The 23,954-nt window shown below is 44.6% G+C and overlaps 1 protein-coding gene across 3 annotated transcripts; it reads right to left on the bottom strand.

Moving 5' to 3' along the window:
- Positions 1-3,070: 3,070 nt before the first annotated feature.
- Positions 3,071-6,550, bottom strand: LOC109739921 (FT-interacting protein 1). Of its 3 annotated transcripts, XM_020298988.4 has the most exons (3): positions 6,129-6,549; positions 5,960-6,029; positions 3,071-5,831 (listed from the first exon to the last, which is right to left on the bottom strand). In XM_020298988.4, exon 3 carries the CDS (start codon positions 5,772-5,774, stop codon positions 3,330-3,332), a length of 2,445 nt encoding a protein of 814 aa, XP_020154577.1. In that variant the 5' UTR covers positions 5,775-5,831; positions 5,960-6,029; positions 6,129-6,549; the 3' UTR covers positions 3,071-3,329. The 3 variants fall into 3 exon arrangements, with proteins under 3 accessions (XP_020154577.1, XP_045086729.1, XP_020154575.1); XM_045230794.2 differs by having other exon boundaries at positions 3,071-5,835; positions 5,960-6,550; XM_020298986.4 differs by having other exon boundaries at positions 5,960-6,549.
- Positions 6,551-23,954: the final 17,404 nt, after the last annotated feature.

Here is a 23,954-nt window from a genome sequence, read left to right as displayed (position 1 = left end):
TTTTGTTTATCCATTTTTTTCGTTAGATTACTTGAGTGTTGTTCCTCATTCAAGTAGTTCTGTCTGTCCCATCTTGTCGTGATTAGTGGAAGAGAATCTTCCTTTTTACTCCGTGCCGGGTCGGTCGGGCATATTTATGCATCGCGGCCAGCTCAGCCTTGTTCGAGTGGAGGCTCTCGCTCGCGAAGCTATCGAAGCATAATTGTGGATCTGTTTCTAAGCATGCGTCCCTCACGCAAGTCTAACTAGACTTCACATTTCGGTATGTGTGAATTTACTGATGCCTCCTGTTCCTAGCATCTTGCGTTTTTCTCCCTCATAATCTAATGGATTTTGTTACCAAGAATATACGGGGAAACAACACCACCACTTTGCTCCATATTTTCCAGTGCGGTGTTGAGGCCGCTGGTTTTATAGTAGTATTGCTCAAAATTCCCATGGGTAGTCCTCCTCTATCTTGGGCATATGCGGTTCGAGTGTTGTGCGTGTAATGGCCGATCTGCCAACATTAATTGCTTTAGTAGGTGGGCGTAACCATGCTTGAGGCGAAAAGATCGGCCAACAAATGGATTGCAATAAACAAAGAGCGACCAGCCAGGCGGAGTATCTAGTGCTCGCATGAAAGCTACAGAAATTAAATCAAACAGCGGCACATTTCGACGAGACATCTTTTTTTATAAAAAAATATTCATGAATTTACAATGTGTTCACAAACTTAATATTTTACAAAATTTATAAAAATATTCAAAAACAATCTTATTCACCAATTTGAAGAAAAAAGGAAAAAATAAAAGAGAAAATAAAAAAGAAAGGAAGAAAGAAATATAATAAAAACAGCCAGAAAAATCCCGAAAGAAAAACCGGATAGTGATAATAGAGAAAAGAAATGAAAACCTAAAATAACAAACAAAAAACCGCATCGACGTGTGGACTTGCAACCTGGACAAAAACATCGGTGAGACTCTAGTTGCAAATTCAAGAGTGGACTTTAAACTATGAAAAAAGGTGTTTTCGATTGCATGTCATGGAAGAAATTGCAACAACGGCAAAATGGGTTGGGGTCCACGCTTGCGAATCAAGGGTGTACTTGCAACTGAGACAAAAAAAAATGTCATACCCGGTCGGTTGTGTATTGAGGGTAGACTTGCAACTAAAACAAAAAAAAGATGGTCCTAGTTGCATTTCAGGGATTGTTGCAATTAGGATAAAAGGGTCACCCTCCCCTATTTTTGTGTGGAGGACTGACTTACAACTAGGACACAAAAATGGGTCATCCCTTAGTTGCATATCGATGAAGAATTTGTGTCGCGGTAATGGCCGACAAAACTGAAATAAAAATAGGCCAACAAAAGGATTGCAACAAACAAAGAGCGACCAACCAGGCGGAGTATCTAGTGCTTGCATGAAAGGTACAAAAATTAAATCGAACAGCGGCACATTTTGAAGTTTCGAAATGAGAGAATCTTTTGATGTCATCATCTGATTTTCTTTTAGTTTGCATGCATGCTGAGTCAACATGTTTAGTGGAAGAGAATCGTTCTGCTTTGGTTGGAAGACCATTTTTCATGCCCGGTAATTTCAATGAAAATATCTTGGTAATTTATTGATGATGGGCTTGCAGCTAGAGAAAAAAAGGCCTAGTTGCATGCCTGCGTGAAGTTGCAATTGACACAAAAATGGTTGGACGTGCAAGTAAGGCACCTGTTGGGGGTGTACTTGCAATTGGCACAAAGAATAGGGTTGTTCATGCCAGTTGCACGTCGAGGTGTGGACTTGCAACCTGGACAAAAACATGGGTGAGACTCCATTTGCAAATTCAAGAGTGGACTTTAAACTATGAAAAAAAGGCAAGTTCGGTTGCATGTCATGGAAAAACTTGCAACGAAGGCAAAAAGGGTTGGGGTCCACACTTGCGAATACTGTAGGTGGGCGCAACCATACTTAAGGCGAAAAGATCGGGGGTTTCACTGGATTTTCTGGGTTTTTCTTTCTGTTTTTCTTTTTCTTTTGCTTTTCCCTTTTTCTCTATTTTATTGGGTATTTTTGTCTTTCTTCGGCTTTCTTCATATACTTCTCGGTTTTCACTGTGTTTTTTTTCTTTTCTTTCCTTTTTCATCGCTTTTCTTCAGTTTTTTTTCCTTTGTTTCTTGTTTTTATTTGTTTTATTCAAATACTAGATTAACACTCATTAAATCATGGTCAACATATTTTCTATACACATTCAACATTTTTCGAATGCTTGTTCAATATTTTTTGTACACTCGATCAATATTTTTCAAACACTTTTTCAACAATTTTTTGAAATACTTGTTCAACATTTTTCAAGATGCTCGATTAACATTTTTCATATACTTATTCAACATTTTTTGAATACTCGATTAACATTTTATAAATAATTGTTCAAAAAAAATTTGAATGCTTGATTAACATTTTAAAATACTTTTTCAACATTTTTCAAATATTTGTTCAATATTTTTTTGAATGCTTGATTAACATTTTTCAAATACTTGTTCAACATTTTTCAAATGCCCGGGAGTTACAATCGCTGAAGGCGAGGAATATGGGCGCTCGGCCGCGCCCCCTCACCCAGCTATGAATCGGGCCGACAAAAAGGAAAAAAGAAAAACCAGGCCAACAAAACGAGGCACGGGAGCGCACAACAAAAAACGCAACTCCAGATATGGATGTTTGCACGAAATTTACAACATGTATATCCAATGGCGGCCTCCTTTGGTTTAGAGAAATCTTATAGGAATTTCATAGGATATAATTTCTATAGGAAAAATTTCTTTAGAGCCCTTTGGTTTGTAGGAATGGAATCCTATTCCTATGAAGGAATTCTTCCTATCCTCCATATTTCATAGGAAAATAAACATTAGCCTAGACTCAATGGAAAAAATCCTATGATGTGAATCAAAGGGCATCTCCTTTCCTATTTCTACTCATAGGATTTGAGATACATGTCATCTCATTTCCTATGACTTTTCTATTCCTACGATTTTCTTACCCTATGAACCAAAGAAGGCCTAAGAACTTATAGATGATGTGAATTAGCAATTCCATTCATATATTGCCTTCATAAAAAAACATTTTTATTCCTATAGCTTCAAGCATGCAATTATTGCCATTCTTCTCGAGACAAACATAGTTACACTTACACGGGGGGTGTTCTCAAACCCACAGTGTTCAAACTCAGCATTTATAATTAACAAACACTCTCATATGAAAACGAATCAGAGTCTTTTTTTACTTGGAAAAAGAAAATCAGAAGTCTGGATTCTGACCCGATCGAAGAACAAGCCTTATAGGAGTAGGTCACTCATAGTAATTCAGAGCATGCTGTCCGCCCGCGACGGCAGCCGCCGGAAGAAGTTGCTTGGCACGGCCGGCAGCTTGGTTCGGAACCGCGGGTGCCGGAGCAGGAACAGCCCGGCGACGAGCGCCACGACCCGGAACGGCGTGACGTAGAGCACCACCGCGGCGATGAGGCAGAAGAAGACGAAGAGGCAGGACGCCCTCGGGTCGCGCCAGCTGAGCAGCGACTGCAGCCGCTCCCCCTGCGTGGCCATGTCGCCGACGACGGTCTGTATCCTGCCGGCGACGCTGCGCAGCCGGTCGTAGCGCATGTACACGACGTCCTGCTGCCTCGACGTCGGGAAGGTGTCGAACTCCTCGTCGAGCTCGTCTGGGTGCACGGCCTCGGCCCAGGACATCTTGGTGTCCATGTGGGGCGGGTGGCGCGGGCGGCGGCGGTAGTTCCAGAGGCCGATCATGAACATGTAGAGGAAGACGGTGGGGAGGATGAGCTCCGGGTAGCAGATGAGGATGAGGAGGAGCACGTGCACGAGCGCCGTGGTGGCCACGTTCTTCCAGTGGCAGACGTCGGCGAACCACCGCGCGGCGGCGGCGGCGCCGGAGAAGAGCGAGACGGCGCGGAAGAAGTTGGCCTTGCTCCGGCGCATGCTCCACATGTGGGACTCCACGTCCAGCATGTACTCCACCACCTCGCGGCGCAGCGGCGGCTCCGCGCGGCCCAGCCGCGCCGCCACGATGCCCATGGCCTGGTACCGGAGCGCGTCCAGCTGCGTGACCGTGAAGGGGTGCAGGTAGTGCATCTTGGGGAGCAGCGGCTGCGTGTAGAGGTGCACCATGTTCATCATGGAGAGGCAGGTGAAGCGCACGGCCAGCCGGAGCTCGCCCATCTTCTTCACCCCCGACGGCGTCAGCAGGATCAGCGGGTACGCGTGCGTGTACACGCGGTCGGTTTCCAGTGTGGATAGGCGGATGCGGATCTTGCCGATGCGTGCGTCCCTCGCCGGAGGCCCTCCTCCTCCTCCTGCACCTCCTCCGCCGTTGTTTCCGTTGCCGCCGCCGCCGAGGTGGCAGTTGTCGAAGACGCCGATGGTGATGACGGTGCTCGGGTCGAACACCTCCCACGTGTACTGCTCGTTCCACGTCGGGCTGAAGGTGCCGATCATGGTGCGCGTGCGCACCCACTTCTGCCCATACTTGGCGACGCAGTAGGCGTCGGTGCTTCCCCGGCCTTCCAGTTTTTTCATCGGCTGGAGGCCGGTGGCGCTGAGGATGCCGACCTCGAGCACGCCGACGGGCGGCTTCCAGAGCTGCCGCGCCGTGGGGCGGGTGTCGCTGATGTACATGGTGGACTCGTCCATGACGTGGTACGCGCCCTCGAGGCAGGCTCGGACGTGGACGCGGCTGGCGAAGCGGAGCTCGCGCCGCGTCTCGCCCTCGATGGCGCCGGCGATGCCGAACTTCTCGAGGTCGAACCACCGGGACTGCACGAACGGGCGGTGGTCGAGGCGCTTCTCAAAGAGCGTGAGCGGGAGCTGGACGCGGCCGAGGAGGTCGTCCTTGCGCGGCGACACCCGGTCCTCCACCGTCATGACCAGCTGCTCCTCGAACGGCTCGGCGACGACGAAGAGCAGGTCCTCGTTCCAGCGCGGGTTGAGCGTGGGCGCGGGCACGACGGAGGTCTTGAGGACCTGGTTGCCGAGCTGCGCCTTGACGAAGACCTCGGGGGCGCGGCCGCGGGACTGCGGCTGCACGTCCTGCGCCTCGATGACGTTGACGCGGAGGTACCAGAGCTTGGGCGAGACGTAGGCCTTGGAGCGGACGCTGGCGACGCCCTCGCCGCGCACGGTGGCGGCGTCGGAGTGCCAGGCCTCGGGGAAGGCCTCGTCGGCCTGGGTGCCGATCCAGACGGCGAGCATGAGCTCCCCGCGCACCTTGTAGCCGGCGTCGCCGCCGCGGCGCTGCTCGAGGCGGTACCACTGCGGGGCGAGCGGGCTGTCGGGCGGCACGCGGGTGGGCACCTCGGCGAGGTCGAAGAGGACGCGGCCGACGTAGTCGTCGCGGCCGAGCATGTCGCGGTCCTTGAGGTAGACCTCGAGGGCGTTGGACTGGACGCGGGACTTGGAGAAGGCGAAGACCTGGTCCCACTCCGGGGTGGCGCGGTGCTTGGTGGTGCCTTTGTAGTTGCCCAGCTTCACCTCCACGTAGGGGTCCATGGGCGCGCCGGTGATGGGGTTGGGCGGCAGGTCCTTGGCCTTCACCACGCGCACGTAGAGGAAGAACATCTGCTCCACCAGGTCGTACGTGCTGGACGGCTTGTCCATGCCCAGCCACCCCGCGATGCCGCCGCCCACGGCGGGCCGCGCCGGGCCCGCCGCCCCCTTGGGCCATTGCTCGCCCAGCAGCGGGTTCGTGTCCTTGAGCTGAAAGTCCTCGTGGTGCGCCTCATGGTTGCCGCCCATCCTTCCTCGATCACCTCAACCACGATCAAGCACCACGTCTCAGCAGGTTCGATCTTCCTGTCTCCATCCCAGCAAAACAGAGACAATAGACACACATTTCAGATCGAATAAAACACCATGAAACAAACTATACAACACAATACAATTTCACCATTGAAAGATCATCTTAATTTTGACCCACTCACCCAATCTTCCAAGACGAACGGATCAACGTCCAAAGAGATTCGCAGCACGTACACTCTGGTCGATCAGGCCCTGCACGTCAGCAACAGTGGCATGCGGCGTTCATCTAGCAAGCGTAAATGGCAGGCGACGCGCGAGCCAGGCATATATGCGGCAGCAAGAAACTAGTACCGCCAAGAAGAAGCTTGCGCTAGAGCGCCACCCTGGCCGCGCGAACACATGCACGAAGCCACGCACGCAGAAGCCTTGTCACGCGCAGGCTAGCAGTAGCAGAGCAGCTTTCGGTGAGGCCAAATGTAGCTGGGAGGAAGGGGAGGATCCGGGAAGCCTTGCCGGCAAGCAAAGCGACGGCCGGCGGAGACCCCGGCGAGAAGGAAGGTATACGCAGGGTCGCGATCTACACAACTAAGCTAGCCGAACCTGTCTGTCAGTATGTGTGTGTGTGTACACGGACAGCTTAATCTGCCTTTGTGTGAGCCATGAGAGCTCCAAAGTAGTTTCAGGGAGAAGCTAGGCAGCCTTTCTAGGGTTCTTTTGAGCTGAGAGGCGAGCCAGCGACGGGAAATTAGCGGAGATCGAACGAGGGAGGAAAGGCGATTAAAAGTGGTACGAGCGCGCTAAGTAAAGATATCATCATCTCCACACGGGGAATCGAATCGATTCTTTGGTCTGTGGGATGGGCTTTGTTTATGCGGTTTTCTCTCCCCCCACCGATGATCGATCGATCGATCTTTAGCTTTGGCTCCGGTGAACCAACTTTTGTACAGCGACGAGTATACAACTATACGTGCAGGGGAGAGGGATCAAGCGGTGACCACGTGCATGCCAGGGTAAATTTCCGGCTTCACGGTGCCCTGGTGCACTCATGGAGACAGTACGGTGCACTGGTTGCATTGCATCGGAGGTCAAGGGCTGGAGGAATTCGGTGCTCACTGTGCGCTAGCTGGAGGGGCGAAAAATGGTGAAGTACGTGCGTGGGTACGTGCATGGGGTGTGTGTATCGTGTAAGCTTAATTAGCAAGGAAGCGGACGGAAGTTGCCTTTATTCCATGCCGGCCGGGGTGATACTAGCAACTGGCAAGTGGCAGGTGTGTGGGAAACGATCGCAGGGAATATGATTCTCATCTCGCCTCCACTTGCAGCATGTTTGAAACCGGAGAGAAACAGGAAACGGATCCCAATTCTTGTGATTAGCACATTACGGGCGGATGATTTCATGGTTGCATCACGTACCCTTCTCTGATCTTATCTTACACTGAAAATTGCCTGGTTTTTCTTCCGTGGGGTGAAAATTGCCATCTCCAGTCGGACTTGACAAATCCGGTCCCTCAAAACGCCCGCAAACGCGCCGCGGGCACTGACTTGCCACCCCTCAAATGTTGCGCCGCACATCTACATACCGCAAAATTCGATCCATAAATACATGCAATCCATGCACGTCGATTATACGGTACAAACTGTCTGAATGCCAAAGTTTGAAGCAAAGCAAAGAACATCATAGTTCAACAAATCAGACATGGCAAAATGAAATCAATGTCCGAGCGTGACGGATGGCCTCTGATCACTGGCTCGGCGCCTGCTCTGAGCGAAATGCGTCTTGCTCCAGGCGGAATGCGTCCTACTCCGCCTGCATCCGGGCTGCCTGCTCCGCCTACATCCGGACTGCCTGCAACGCCTGCATCCGGGCCGCCTCCTCCGACTGCATCCGGGCCACAGCCGCCCTCGCCGCCTCGTACTTCTTACGATCGTTGATCTCCATCTTCTTGTCCACAAGCCACTTCTTCGAATGCTCATCACAGAGGGTCTCGTCCGCCAACACGATCCTCGCATATTCCGCGTCCCGTGCGAGTTGCAACCTCTCCTTCTCAAGCTCTATGTCGCCAAATGGGTTGGCCTTCTCGAGCTCCCATTTGATCGCCGCTTGTTGCTTCTCCAACTCGATCTTCTCCCTCTCAATTTCCAGCTTCTTCTACGCCCTCTTCCGGTCCTACTCCATCCTTTTCTTTTGCGCATCAAATATGAGCTTGTACCTCTCCGCCTTCTTGTTCCCCCTCACGGAAAAAATGCCCGTCCATGTTGACGACATTTTGGTAGCCGCGGCATCACGGTCGGCACGTGCCTTCTCCCACTTGTTTCTCATGACTTGGTGGTTGTCCTTTGACACGGTGGCTTTTCCATTCTCCACGACAACACCGCCATCTTCATCGTCCAACCCAATTGATTTGTTGGAGCTTGAGCCATCATTCCTCTTCTTGCCGGACTTGAGGTCGGCCACAACTTGGTTCCACTTTGGCTTGCCATTCAATATGACCCAACAATGGCTAAAAGCAAATGGCTTCTTCTCCACCTAGTGATACAAAGTGGCCGTCACCACCGTCTGGCGAACAACATATGTATGAGCACAAGAATGCAAACACAAGAAGCATATGCAATGGACGACAAGATGAGGCAATCGAGCTTACGTGAGTTGCGACTCCCATCCCACTTTGAGGGCGTTTGGTCACTTCTGCGTAGTAGCCGACGTACTTGTTCACTTCCCCTTGAATGATCCCCCAACGATGTTGGAGAGATGCCACATTGCGAGTGGTCACGATAGGATGCGGCTCCACATACTCCTTTTGCTCATGATACTCCTTCCAAATCTTCGTCCAATAGGTGTTTCCCTTTTGCTTGGTGACGCATATTGGATCCATCGTTGTGTCCAATCAAGCTTTGACCAACAAGATATCTTCAAATCTTGAGAATGCCGGACCTCTTGCCTTCGGCGTCTTGGTCTTCTTCTTCTTGCTCGGATTGGGATCAGATGTTGTCCCGACTTCAAATGCAGTGGTGGCCTCCAATTCATACACCATTTCGGTCGGATCTTCATTGTCATTGACCATGCACTGGTATGCGTCGGTGCTATACAAACGGTTTTTAACCCCTTTCCGTGACGGCATTTGGAACCGTCGCCAAGTGAGTGTGTGCGATAAGGGGGTCCTTCCCGCACGACTCAGAAATCGTCGAGGATAGGCCCTCCTAGGACACAGGTTGGGGCCGTGTGCGGTTGGGCGAGGCATCGAAACCCAATCATTTTCGTAGGTATGTACATCCCACATGGTGAATCCCAGAAAAACATTTCCGTAGGTATGTACATCCCACACGGCGAATCCCAGAAAAACATTTCCGTAGGTATGTACATCCCACACGGTGAATCCCAGAAAAACATTTCCGTAAGTATGTATATCACACACAGTCAATCCAAGGAATACGTTTCCGTTCTTATGTACATCCCACACAGTCAATCCAGGGAAAACGTTTCCGTTCGTATGTACATCACACACAGTCAATCCAAGAAATACGTTTCCGTTCTTATATACATCCCACACAGTCAATCCAGGGAAAACGTTTCCGTTCATATGTACATCCCACACGGTTTTATGTGTAGGCTCGTGTGTGAAAGGCTCGGGTGTGAAAGGTGTAACTATCACACACGCTCTGCCTTGGTTAACTGTTTGCTTTTATCAACTACATCACACACGATTTGATGAAGAAAACTGTGTGGCATTGGGCTATCCATCACAAGTGCTTTTACTGCTAGAACCGTTTGCAAAGTTCCATAACACATTTAGCAGGTTTATTAGTTTACAATTAATAATTCATGTATTACGCAAATTCACATTTCATATCGAACAGCTGTTTGCCAATTTCATATCAGGCACATAAATATATTTTAACATCATAGTACGATAGCTACCTGAAAACAGCACAGTACATCATATAGCTAGTTCAACTTCATAAGAACAATATTAGAACAATATATACATTTCCCTAATCGAGATCGTCTAGGCACGTCTTATCCACCTCTGCTTTTAGTTTAGTAAGAACCTGTTTTGCACTGTCCAACTGGGAAAGTGCCTCCTCCTTCGCAAACACTATCTTAGCAAAGTCTGATTTAAAAAAGCTGAGCTCATTCTCCACCTTCCTCTTTTTTATCCCGCATCTTCAAATATTCTTCAGCGTTGACAATACTTTCTCTAAGCCTACATCTGTTCTCTTCCTCATACATGCTCCAGAGCTTCGCTAGGCACATCTTTAAAGACTTTGGCCACTCTTGATCAACCCACTCCAAGTAAGAACACTTCTGTTCATCCTATAATATTTAAAACTAGATCAGTAACAATTGTAGGGGGATTGGGTTTATAGCAACATAGAAAATCACCGATGTTTATTTTAAAAAACTGAAGAAACATGTTAATTATGACATATCTTCTCAAAAAGATCAATGTGCAAATGAATTAATTGCTACTCAGACAACAACCAAATTCTGGAACATCAGAAGCTATAATTAACTACAACAACTCTACAAGTTCTTACTCCTGTACAATAAATAACAAATTGAACATTTTATGAGGAAGGTAAATATAACTGCAATAGCATAGCGACAGTGTTTGGATGACAGCAAATTGATACTAACAGGTGTGTACATGCACAAATTTAGTAACATAGAACTAATAGCACGCCGTCCACTATGTATGCCAAAACTAGGGTAAAGACAACTGTTGCTACATCTTGCACCGGTGCCCTGCACTGACGAGCCGATGCAACGGAAAAAAATCAGGGACCCGGACTCTGGAGCACGTAGTTGCTCTGATGCCCCGTTCCTTCGTGCCATAAAGATTTAGTATTTTACTGCTTGGCTGCTCGGATGTGTGGACCAAAGTTGGCTGCACAAACTACTGAAGCGGTGCCAAATAATTTTCTAATGGCACCGCTGATGAGATGGCAACAATTTAAGATACTAGGTACAAACTGTGACACTGTCTTAGGATGCGTTTGGTTGAAGGTGTGGTATGAATGAGTTGGGACCGTGACAGTGTCTGAATCACATCTAACAAATGATTTGTAACAATGAAAGAGGGCCTAACCTTCTCTGCACATGCCAGAAACTTCCTCCCACTGTTCACAGATTCAAACGCAACTAGCTTCACGCATGGAGATTGATGGTGACAACGAGCAGACAGATCTTCAGCCACCCCGCTCCATTCGTTGCAACTGATGGTCCTAGGGAGCTACAAGAGGAAGAAATGACTCAAATCGACCATCGGGTTAAAATCCTTCATTCCAGTTCATAGCCCGAGAGAGAGAAGAGAGGCATACCCGGGTGGTGAAGGAGTCGTCGTCGGAGGAGAAACCGTTGGAGAGGTCATTGAAGAAGACCATGGCGACCCCGGCGGTAGGATGCGAGACGGCGAGAGCGAGGAAGCGGCTATAGCTTAGGAAGGAAGGAATGAAGGAAGGAGGAAACAGGGGAAATGTGACTTGTGGTCGGGGAGAAAAGGGGGTGGGGAAGGGGGGCGGGGTAGATATTTTGGCGGTAGGCCAAAATTTTAGAAACGTGGAGGGAAACTTTGTGCGCGGTGCCGCCGGACCATTCACTTTGAACGATTGTGTGCATCGCAAACGATTTTTCTGCTTTACGCGCATGGGATGAGTTTGATAATTCAAATTTTGGTGGAAATTTCCCCGGGTATGTCATTGCATAATTTAACATCGCTTGCTAATTTGGGCACACAAAAGAGCGTACAACAGACAGACCACACTTACTGAATCGAGCAATTTTAGTAATTAAACAGAGCCAGTTGACCTAAACATTGCTCTAACAAAAGACCAGCATTAAAAATAAAGCCTAAGTACGCATAATTTTAACAAATCCGCCGCCGCGCCGGCCAATGCATCACCAGTGTGAGATGAGACGTCGATGACTTGTCCTGGTGACATGCCGCCGTTGGTGGACTCCGCGTCCCCCCTGCTGAAGTCGACCGCGTCCTCGTCCTCGTCCTCGGCGCCACCCTCAAGGTTGTAGTACTCGTAGTAGTGGCTGCGCCAGAGCTCGCGTTGGTACTCCACCGCCGATTCCTCGACAGACAGACTCTTCTCTACCTCGACCTCGGCCATGCACCTCCTCCCGGCGCTCCTCGATCTCCGCCGCCTCCTACATCTCCAGCTCCCGCTCGGCGACCTCATGAGGAAGCAGGTGCTCCATGGCCACTGCCGCCTTTTTGGACGTGGGTTGCATGCTGGAGTCCGAGGTGGCCTGGAATATCTTGGCGTGTGCATCCTCGATCTTGGCGTGGATGGCCTCGACCCGGGCCAGGGCGACATCGGCGGCACGGACGGCAGCTCGAGCGCTCTCAGAATTTGCAGCCGCCGTCACAGCAGCAGCTGCTGCAGCTGCCCTGTCGGCTGCCGCAGACGCCCTCTCGGTGGAAGCGGCCGCGCTCAATGCGGATGCGGGGGCACTCTCGGCGTAGGCGGCCGCGCTCTCGGCGCAGGCAGCGGCGGGGGCGCGGCCATCATACGGGCCTTCACGAAGCGTTTCCACGGCGTCATCTTTGCAAGAAGGGGGTGCGGGAATGGGGATCGGAATTCGTGGATTCGGGGGTTGCCGGCACTGGAGCAGACGAGCCGGCGAAGCTTAAGGAGGGAGACTTAAATAGACTCAGATATTTTCATCGCAAACGGTTCCTAGAAAACAACTGTGTGTGATGTTGTAGATATTTTTAATAGCTGTGAAAGACGAATTTGGAGTAAAGTGGCAGCGGATGGTGTTTTAAATGTACGAGAAATTTTGTAGTACTAATACAACTATCATGTCAAATTTTGGAAAATTTCAGGAGTCATTTGACCTTTTAAGATATTTAATTGATTTCTAGCCATTAATTGACCGTAATTGAAATTTGAACTACATGTACATGCAACAGCTAACCATAACGATTAAAAAACTCATATTTTGTGTATGTGCGATTTAATTCCATGTGCAGTAAATTGAAAGGAATTTTCAAACATATTGGTCCAACGGCTATGACACAATTAAGCATGCAGTGACATGGCATTTTAATTCCAAAAAATTAAAAAAATATCAGAAACACATGAAACCTTGGTTTATGTAATGTCATGCCACCAAGATGATGTGGTAAAAAAATTGGCATGTTTGACGAAAGTTTGGACACACACCCCTCATAAACCGGAGCAACACACTAGAAGGCTCGTGGTTCCGAGAAGGAACAATGCATGTTTGATGACGAACGGGAAATAGCTTCCTCTTACGGCCTTTAATTTTTTTCTACGTCTAACGGGCACTACTACAACTGTAATGTGAAATTTTAGAAAATTCTAGGGGTCATTTGACCATTTAAAGACATTTAAATGATTTTCTAGCCATTTAATAACTGTAATTCAAATTTGAACTACATCTTCATGCAACGGCTAACCATAACGGTTTGAAAATCATATTTGTGTACTTGTGTGCGAGTTAATTCCATGTGCAGTAAATTAGAATGAATTTTCAAACATATTGGTCTCATGGCATGGGCACATGCATGGAGTGCCATGGCATTTTGCTACCTCTTGAGCATGTGTTGGTTTTTCCTTGAAAAGGAAAGGGTGATGTAGCAAAGTAGCGTAAGTGTTTCCCTCAGTTTTTTAGAACCAAGGTATCAATGCAGTAGGAGACTACACGCAAGTCCCTCGTACCTGCACAAATAAATAAGAACCTTGCAACCAACGCGATAAAGGGGTTGTCAATCCCTTCACGGCCACTTGCAAAAGTGAGATCTGATAGAGATAATAAGATAAATATTTTTGGTATTTTTGTTGTAGATTGAAAAGTAAAGATTGCAAAATAAACAGCGACAGAAATTGGCTAGTTGATGGGAAAATAATATGATGGAAGATAGACCCGGGGGCCATAGGTTCCACTAGTGGCTTCTCTCAAGATAGCAAATTCTACGGTGGGTGAACAAATTACTGTCGAGCAATTGATAAAAAAGCGCATAGTTATGAGAATATCTAGGCATGATCATGTATATAGGCATCATGTCCGTGACAAGTAGACTGAAACGATTCTGCATCTACTACAATTACTCCACACATCGACCGCTATCCAGCATGCATCTAGAGTATTAAGTTCATCGGAACAGAGTAACGCATTAGGCAAGATGACATGATGTAGAGGGATAAACTCAAGCAATATGATATAACCCCCGTCTTTTTATCCTCGATGGCAACAATACAATACGTGTCGTTTCCCCTTCTGTCACTAGGATCGAGCACCGCATGATTGAACCCAAAGCTAAGAACTTCTCCTATTGCAAGAAAGATCAATCTATTAGGCCAAACCAAACTAATAATTCGAAGATTCTTGCAAAGATAACAAATCATACATAAAAGAATTCAGAGAAGAATCAAATATTGTTCATAGATAATCTTGATCATAAACCCACAATTCATCGGATCTCGACAAACACACCGCAAAAAGCATTACATCAAATAGATCTCCAAGAGAATCGAGGAGAACTTTGTATTGAGATCCAAAGAGAGAGAAGAAGCCATCTAGCTAATAACTATGGACCCGAAGGTCTGAGGTAAACTACTCACACATCATCGGAGAGGCCATGGTGTTGATGTAGAAGCCCTCCGTGATCGATCCCCCCTCCGGCGGAGCGCCGGAAAAGGCCCCAAGATGGGATCTCATGGGTACAGAAGGTTGCGGCAGTCGAAATAGGGTTTCGTGGTGCTCCTGGATGTTTGCACGGTATAAGAGTATATATATGCGAAGGAAGTAGGTCGGTGGAGCCATGAGGGGCCCACGAGGGTGGGGGCGCGCCTACCCCCCTGGGCACGCCCTCCTGCCTCGTGGCCGCCTCGTTGCTTCCTTGACGTCCACTCCAAGTCTCCTAGATTGCGTTTGTTCCAAAAATGATCCTCGCGAAGGTTTCATTCCGTTTAGACTCCGTTTGATATTCCTTTTCTGCGAAACACTGAAATAGGCAAAAAAAAACAGCAATTTGCACTGGGCCTCCGGTTAGTAGGTTAATCCCAAAAATAATATAAAAGTGCATAATAAAGCCCATTAAACATCCACAACACATAATATAATAGTGTGGAATAATAAAAAATTATAGATACGTTGGAGACGTATCAAGCATCCCCAAGCTTAATTCCTGCTCGTCCTCGAGTAGGTAAATGATAAAAAAAGAATTTTTGATGTGCAATGCTACCTAGCATAATTTTCAATGTAATTTTATTTTTTGTGGCATGAATGTTCATATCCGAAAGATTCAAGATAAAAGTTTAATATTGACATAAAAATAATAATACTTCAAGCATATTAACAAAGTAATCATGTCTTCTCAAAATTACATGGCCAAAGAAAGCTATCCCTACAAAATCATATAGTCTGGCTATGCTCTATCTTCATCACACAAAATATTTAAATCATGCACAACCCCGATGACAAGCCAAGCAATTGTTTCATACTTTTGATGTTCTCAAACTTTTTCAACTTTCACGCAATACATGAGCGTGAGCCATGGACATAACACTATATGTGGAATAGAATGGTGGTTGTGGAGAAGACAAAAAAGGAGAAGATAGTCTCACATCAACTAGGCGTATCAACGGGCTATGGAGATGCCCATCAATAGATATCAATGTGAGTGAGTAGGGATTGCCATGCAACGGATGCACTAGAGCTATAAATGTATGAAAGCTCAACAAAAGAAGCTAAGTAGGTGTGCATCCAACTCGCTTGCTCACGAAGACCTAGGGCATTTTGAGGAAGCCCATCATTGGAATATACAAGCCAAGTTCTATTATGAAAAAATTCCCACTAGTATATGAAAGTGACAACATAGGAGACTCTCTATCATGAAGATCACGGTGCTACTTTGAAGCACACGTGTGGAAAAGGATAGTAACATTGTCCCTTCTCTCTTTTTCTCTCAATTTTTTTCTTTTTTTTTGTTTGGGCCTTTATCTCTCTCTTTTTTATGGCCTCTTTTTTTCTCTATTTTTTTAAATTTTTAGTCCGGAGTCTCATCCCGACTTGTGGGGGAATCATAGTCTCCATCATCCTTTCCTCACTTGGGACAATGCTTTAATAATGATGATCATCACACTTTTATTTACTTACAACTCAATAATTACAACTCAATAATATGACTCTATGTGAATGCCTCCGGCGGTGTACCGGGATATGCAATGAATCAAGAGTGACATGTATGAAAGAATTATAAAGGTGGCCTTGCCACAAATACGATGTCAACTACATGATCATGCAAAGCAATATGACAATGATGAAGCGTGTCATAGTAAACGGAACGGTGGTAAGTTGCATGGCAATATATCTCGGAATGGTTATGGAAATGTCATAATATCTAGGTATGGTGGCTGTTTTGAGGAAGGTATATGGTAGGTGTATGATACCGGCGAAAGGTGGCGGTATTAGAGAGGCTAGCAATGGTGGAAGGATGAGAGTGCGTATAATCCATGGACTCAACATTAGTCATAAAGAACTCACATACTTATTGCAAAAATCTATTAGTTATCGAAACGAAGTACTACGCGCATGCTCCTGGGGGGATAGATTGGTAGGAAAAGACCATCGCTCGTCCCCGACCGCCACTCATAAGGAAGACAATCAATAAATAAATCATGCTCCGACTTCATCACATAACGGTTCACCATACGTGCATGCTACGGGAATCACAAACTTTAGCACAGGTATTTCTCAAATTCACAACTACTCATCTACCATGACTCTAATATCACCATTTTCATATCTCAAAACAATCATAAAGAATCAAACTTCTCATAGTATTCAATGCACTTTTTATGATAGTTTTTATTATACCTATCTTGGATGCTCATCACTTTTAGGAATAAAATTTGAACCAAAGCAAAATACCATGCTGTTCTAAAGGACTCTCAAAATAATATAAGTGAAGCATGAGAGATCAATAATTTCTATAAAATAAAACCACCACCGTGCTCTAAAAATATATAAGCGAAGCACTAGAGCAAAATTATCTAGCTCAAAAGATATAAGTGAAGCATATAGAGTATTCTGATAAATTCCGATTTATGTGTTTCTCTCCAAAAGGTGTGTACAGAAAGGATTATTGTGTTAAACTAAAAAGCAAAGACTGAAATCATACAAGACGCTCCAAGCAAAACACATATCATGTGGTGAATAAAAATATAGCCTCAAGTAAAGTTACCGATAGACGAAGACGAAAGAGGGGATGCCTTCCGGGGCATCCCCAAGCTTAGGATTTTGGTTGTCCTTGAATTTTACCTTGGGGTGCCTTGAGCATCCCCAATCTTAGGCTCTTGCCACTCCTTGTTTCAAAATCCATCAAATCTTTACCCAAAAACTTGAAAACTTCACAACACAAAACTCAACAGAAAATCTCATGAGCTCCATTAGCGAAATAAAACAAACCACCACTTTAAGGTACTGTAATGAACTCATTCTTTATTTATATTGGTGTTAAACCTACTGTATTCCAACTTCTCTATGGTTCATACCCCCCGATACTAGCCATAGATTCATCAAAATAAGCAAACAAAACACGAAAAACAGAATCTGTTAAAAACAGAACAGTCTGTAGTAATATGTATAAAACGCAACCTTCTGGAAATCCAAAAATTCTACAAAAGTAGGAAGACCTAGATAATTTGATTATTGATCTACTGCAATTGGAATCAGTATTTTATCACTTTCTGGTGATTTTTAACAATTGTTTTCGTGATCAGAAAGTTTCTGTCTTTTTCAGCAAGATCAAATAATTGTCACCCAAGAAGGTCCTATAGGCTTTACTTGGCACAAACACTAATTAAAACATAAAACCACATCTAACCAGAGGCTAGATGAATTATTCATTACTAAACAGGAACAAAAAGCAAGGAACAAAAATAAAATTGGGTTGCCTCCCAACAAGCGCTATCGTTTAACGCTCCTAGCTAGGCATAAAAACAAGAATAGATCTAGGTATTACCGTCTTTGGTATGCAAATCATAAGTGGCCCTCATAATAGATTCATAAGGTAATTTGATTTTCTTTCTAGAGAACTGTTCCATGCCCTTCCTTAATGGAAATTGAAATCTAATATTTCCTTCTTTCATATCAATAATTGCACCAATCGTTCTAAGGAAAGGTCTACCAAGAATAATAGGACATGTAGGATTGCAATCTATATCAAGAACAATGATATCTACGGGCACATAATTCCTATTTGCAACAATAAGAACATTATTAATCCTTCCCATAGGTTTCTTAATTGTGGAATCCGCAAGATGCAAATTTAAAGAGCAATCATCAAATTCATGGAAACCTAACACATCACACAAAATTTTAGGAATCGTGGAAACACTAGCACCCAAATCACACAAAGAATAGCATTCATGATCTTTAATCTTTATTTTAATAGTAGGTTCCCACTCATCATAAAGTTTTCTAGGGATAGAAACATCTAATTCAAGTTTTTCTTCATAAGATTTCATTAAAGCATCAACGAGATGTTTGGTAAAACATTTATTTTGACTATAAGCATGACGAGAATTTAACACGGATTGCAACAAGGAAATACAATCTATTAAAGAACAATTATCATAATTAAATTCCTTGAAATCCAAAATAGTGGGTTCATTGCTATGTAAAGTTTTGACCTCTTCAATCCCACTTTTACCAATTTTTGCATCAAGATCTAAAAACTCCGAATCATTGGGACGCCTTTTAATTAAAGTTGACTCATCTCCAGTCCCATCTTTATCAAGATTCATATTGCAAAACAAAGATTTGATAGGAGACACATCAATCACTTTTAGATCTTCATCCTTATTATCATGAAAACTAGAAGACCACGCTTTCACAAAGCAATCTTTTTTAGCACGCATCCTAGCGGTTCTTTCTTTGCACTCATCAATGGAAATTCTCATGGCTTTGAGAGACTCATTGATATCGTTCTTAGGTGGAATTGATCTAAGTTTCAAAGAATCAACATCAAGAGAAGTTCTATCCACATTCCTAGCCAACTCATCAATCTTAGGCAATTTTTCTTCAAGCAAAGCATTGAAATTCTTTTGCGAAATCATAAATTCTTTAACACTAGTCTCAAAATCAGAGGGCATCTTATTAAAATTTCCATAAGAGTTGTTGTAGGAATTACCATTATTATTTGAGGAATTACTAGGGAACAGCCTAGAATTAAAATTTCGTCTATACGCGTTGTTACCAAAATTGTTCCTACCAACAAAATTCACATCCATAGATACATTATTATTCTCAATTAAAGTGGACAAAGGCATATCATTAGGATTAGAAGAAACACTCTTATTAGCAAACAATTTCATAAGTTCATCCATCTTTCCACTCAAAACATTAATCTCTTCAATCGCATGAACCTTTTTACTAGTAGATCTTTCGGTGTGCCATTGAGAATAATTAACCATAATATTATCTAGGGGTTTAGTAGCTTCTCCTAAAGTGATTTCGATAAAAGTGCCTCCCGCAGCCGAATCTAAAAGATTTCTAGAAGCAAAATTCAATCCGGCATAAATTTTTTGTATAATCATCCATAAATTCAAACCGTGTATAGGGCAATTACGTTTCATCAATTTCATCCTCTCCCAAGCTTGTGCAACATGCTCATGATCAGGTTGCTTAAAATTCATAATATCGTTTGCATGAATCAATACTATTTTTAGACATAGACGAAAACAAAGTTTTAGCACGATCTCTAAGCGAAAATGGAAATAGCTTAAATTTAACAATATCATTATCCACATCGTTCTTCTTTTGCATATCGCACAAATCAACAAAGCTGTTTAGATGAGTAGTGCTACCTCTTGAGCATGCGTTGGTTTTCCCTTGAAGAGGAAAGGGTGATGCAGCAAAGTAGTGTAAGTATTTGCCTCAGTTTTTTAGAACCAAGGTATCAATCCAGTAGCGGGCTACACGCAAGTCCCTCGTACCTATACAAACAAATAAGAACCTTGCAACCAACGTGATAAAGGGGTTGTCAATCCCTTCACGGCCACTTGCAAAAGTGAGAGCTGATAGAGATGATAAGATAATATTTTTGGTATTTTTATGGTAAAGATTGAAAGTAAAGATTGCAAAGTAAAATACATTGGAAACGTATATGATGGAAAATAGACCCGGGGGCCATAGGTTTCACTAGTGGCTTCTCTCAAGATAGCATAAGTATTACGAATTACTGTCGAGCAATTGATAGAAAAGTGCATAGTTATGAGAATATCTAGGCATGATCATGTATATAGGCATCACGTCCGCAGCAAGTAGACCGACTCCTGCCTGCATCTACTACTATTACTCCACACATCAACCGCTATCCAGCATGCATCTAGAGTATTAAGTTCATAAGAACAGAGTAACGCATTAAGCAAGATGACATGATGTAGAGGGATAAACTCAAGCAATATGATATAACCCCCATCTTTTTATCCTCGATGGCAACAATACAATACGTGTCGTTTCCCCTTCTATCACTGGGATCGAGCACCGCATGATTGAACCCAATGCTAAGCACTTCTCCTATGGCAAGAAAGATCAATCTTGTAGGCCAAACCAAACTGATAATTCGAAGAGACTTGCAAAGATAACCAATCATACATAAAAGAATTCAGAGGAGATTCAAATATTGTTCATAGATAATCTTGATCATAAACCCACAATTCATCGGATCTCGACAAACACATCGCAAAAAGAGTTACATCGAATAGATCTCCAAGAAGATCAAGGAGAACTTTGTATTGAGATCCAAAGAGAGAGAATAAGCCATCTAGCTAATAACTATGGACCCGAAGGTCGGAGGTAAACTACTCACACACCATCGGAGAGGCTATGGTGTTGATGTAGAAGCCCTACCGATGCCCCCTCCGGCGGAGCACCGGAAAAGGCCCCAAGTTGGGATCTCACGGGTACAGAAGGTTGCGGCGGTGGAAATAGGGTTTCGTGGTGCTCCTGGATGGTTTCAGGGTACGTAGGTATATATAGGAGGAAGAAGTAGGTCGGTGGAGCTACGAGCGGCCCACGAGGGTGGGGGCGCGCCCAGGGGGGCAGGCGCGCCTCCCTGCCTCGTGGCCTCCTCGTTCGTTTCTTGACGTCCACTCCATGTCCCCTGGATCACGTTTGTTCCAAAAATAACTCCCCCGAAGGTTTTATTCCGTTTGGACTCCGTTTGATTTTCCTTTTCTGCGAAACACTGAAATAGGCAAAAAAACAGCAATTTGCACTGGGCCTTGGATTAGTAGGTTAGTCCCAAAAATAATATAAAAGTGTATAATAAAGCCCATGAAACATCCAAAACAGAATATATAATAGCATGGAACAATCAAAAATTATAGATACGTTGGAGACGTATCAAGCATCCCCAAGCTTAATTCCTGCTCGTCCTCGAGTAGGTAAATGATAAAAACGGAATTTTTGATGTGGAATGCTACCTAGCATATTTCTCAATGTATTTATCTTTATTGTGGCATGAATGTTCAGATCCGAAAGATTCAAGATAAAAGTTTAATATTGACATAAAAATAATAATACTTCAAGCATACTAACAAAGCAATCATGTCTTCTCAAAATAACATGGCCAAAGAAAGTTATCCCTACAAAATCATATAGTCTGGCTATGCTCTATCTTCATCACACAAAGTATTTAATCATGCACAACCCCGATGACAAGCCAAGCAATTGTTTCATACTTTTGATGTTCTCAAACTTTTTCAATCTTCACGCAATACATGGCGTGATCCATGGATATAGCACTATATGTGGAATAGAATGGTGGTTGTGGAGAAGACAAAAAGGAGAAGATAGTCTCACATCAGGCGTATCAATGGGCTATGGAGATGCCCATCAATAGATATCAATGTGAGTGAGTAGGGATTGCCATGCAACGGATGCACTAGAGCTATAAGTGTATGAAAGCTCAACAAAAGAAACTAAGTGGGTGTGCATCCAACTCGCTTGCTCACGAAGACCTAGGGCATTTTGAGGAAGCCCATCATAGGAATATACAAGCCAAGTTCTATAATGTAAAATTCCCACTAGTATATGAAAGTGACAACATAGGAGACTCTCTATCATGAAGAGCATGGTGCTACTTTGAAGCACAAGTGTGGTAAATGGATAGTAACATTTTCCCTTCTCTCTTTTTCTCTCATTTTTTTGTTTGTGCCTTCTTCTCCTTTTTATGGCCTCTTTTCTTTCTTTTTTCGTCCGGAGTCTCATCCCGACTTGTGGGGGAATTAGTCTCCATAATCCTTTCCTCACATGGGACAATGCTCTAATAATGATGACCATCACACTTTTATTTACTTACAACTCAAAAATTACAAGTCAATACTTAGAACAAAATATGACTCTATGTCAATGCCCCCGGCGGGGTACCGGGATATGCAATGAATCAAGAGTGACATGTATGAAAGAATTATGAATGGTGGCTTTGCCACAAATACGATGTCAACTACATGATCATGCAAAGCAATATGACAATGATAAAGCGTGTTGATACGTCTCCAACGTATCTATAATTTTTGATTGCTCCATGCTATATTATCTACTGTTTTGGACATTATTGGGCTTTATTATTCACTTTTATATTATTTTTGGGACTAACCTATTAACTGGAGGCCCAGCCCAGAATTGCTGTTTTTTTTGCCTATTTTAGAGTCCAAACGGAATGAAACCTTCGGGAACGTGATTTTTAGGAAGAATATGATCCATGAGACTTGGACCCTATGTCAAGAAACAAAGGAGGAGGCCACGAGGTAGGGGGCGTGCCTACCCCCCCAGGGCGCGCCCTCCACCCTTGTGGGCCCCCTGTTGCTCCACCGACGTACTCCTTCCTCCTATATATACCTACGTACCCCCAAACGATCAGATACGGAGCCAAAAACCTAATTCCACCGCCGCAACCTTCTGTACCCACGAGATCCCATCTTGGGGCCTGTTCCGGAGCTCCGCCGGTGGGGGCATCCATAAGGGAGGGCTTCTACATCAACACCATAGCCTCTCCGATGATGTGTGAGTAGTTTACTTCAGACCTTCGGGACCATAGTTAGTAGCTAGATGGCTTCTTCTCTCTTTTTGGATCTCAATACAATGTTCTCCCCCTCTCTCGTGGAGATCTATTCGATGTAATCTTCTTTTGCGGTGTGTTTGTTGAGACCGATGAATTGTGGGTTTATGATCAAGATTATCTATGAACAATATTCGAATCTTCTCTGAATTCTTTTATGTATGATTGGTTATCTTTGCAAGTCTCTTCGAATTATCAGTTTGGTTTGGCCTACTAGATTGATCTTTCTTGCAATGGGAGAAGTGCTTAGCTTTGGGTTCAATCTTGCGATGTCCTTTCCCAGTGACAGTAGGGGCAGCAAGGCACGTATTGTATTGTTGCCGTCGAGGATAACAAGATGGGTTTTTTTTTTATCATATTGCATGAATTTATCCCTCTACATCATGTCATCTTGCTTAAGGCGTTACTCTGTTTTCATGAACTAAATACTCTAGATGCATGCTGGATAGCGGTCGATGAGTGGAGTAATAGTAGTAGATGCAAGCAGGAGTCGGTCTACTTGTCTCGGACGTGATGCCTATATACATGATCATACCTAGATATTCTCATAACTATGCTCAATTCTGTCAATTGCTCAACAGTAATTCGTTCACCCACCGTAAAATACTTATGCTCTTGAGAGAAGCCACTAGTGAAACCTATGGCCCGCGGGTCTATCTTCATCATATTAATCTTCCAACACTTATTTATTTCCTTTGATTTTTCCTTTGCTTTTCTTTTACTTTGCATCTTTATCATAAAAATACCAAAAATATTATCCTATCATAACTATCAGATCTCACTCTCGTAAGTGACCGTGAAGGGATTGACAACCCCTTATCACGTTGGTTGCGAGGATTTATTTGTTTTGTGTAGGTATGAGGGACTCGCGCGTAGCCTCCTACTGGATTGATACCTTGGTTCTCAAAAACTGAGGGAAATACTTACGCTACTTTGCTGCATCACCCTTTCCTTTTCAAGGGAAAACCAACGCAGTGCTCAAGAGGTAGCACGTGTCATAATAAACGAAACGGTGGTAAGTTGCATGGCAATATATCTCGGAATGGTTATGGAAATGCCATAATAGGTAGGT

This window comes from Aegilops tauschii, chromosome 7 (genome assembly GCF_002575655.3).
Source record: "Aegilops tauschii subsp. strangulata cultivar AL8/78 chromosome 7, Aet v6.0, whole genome shotgun sequence".
NCBI classification, from domain to species: domain Eukaryota; kingdom Viridiplantae; phylum Streptophyta; class Magnoliopsida; order Poales; family Poaceae; genus Aegilops; species Aegilops tauschii.
Note: the sequence above shows the minus strand (reverse complement) of the source record. Positions and strands in the feature narration are given on the sequence as shown.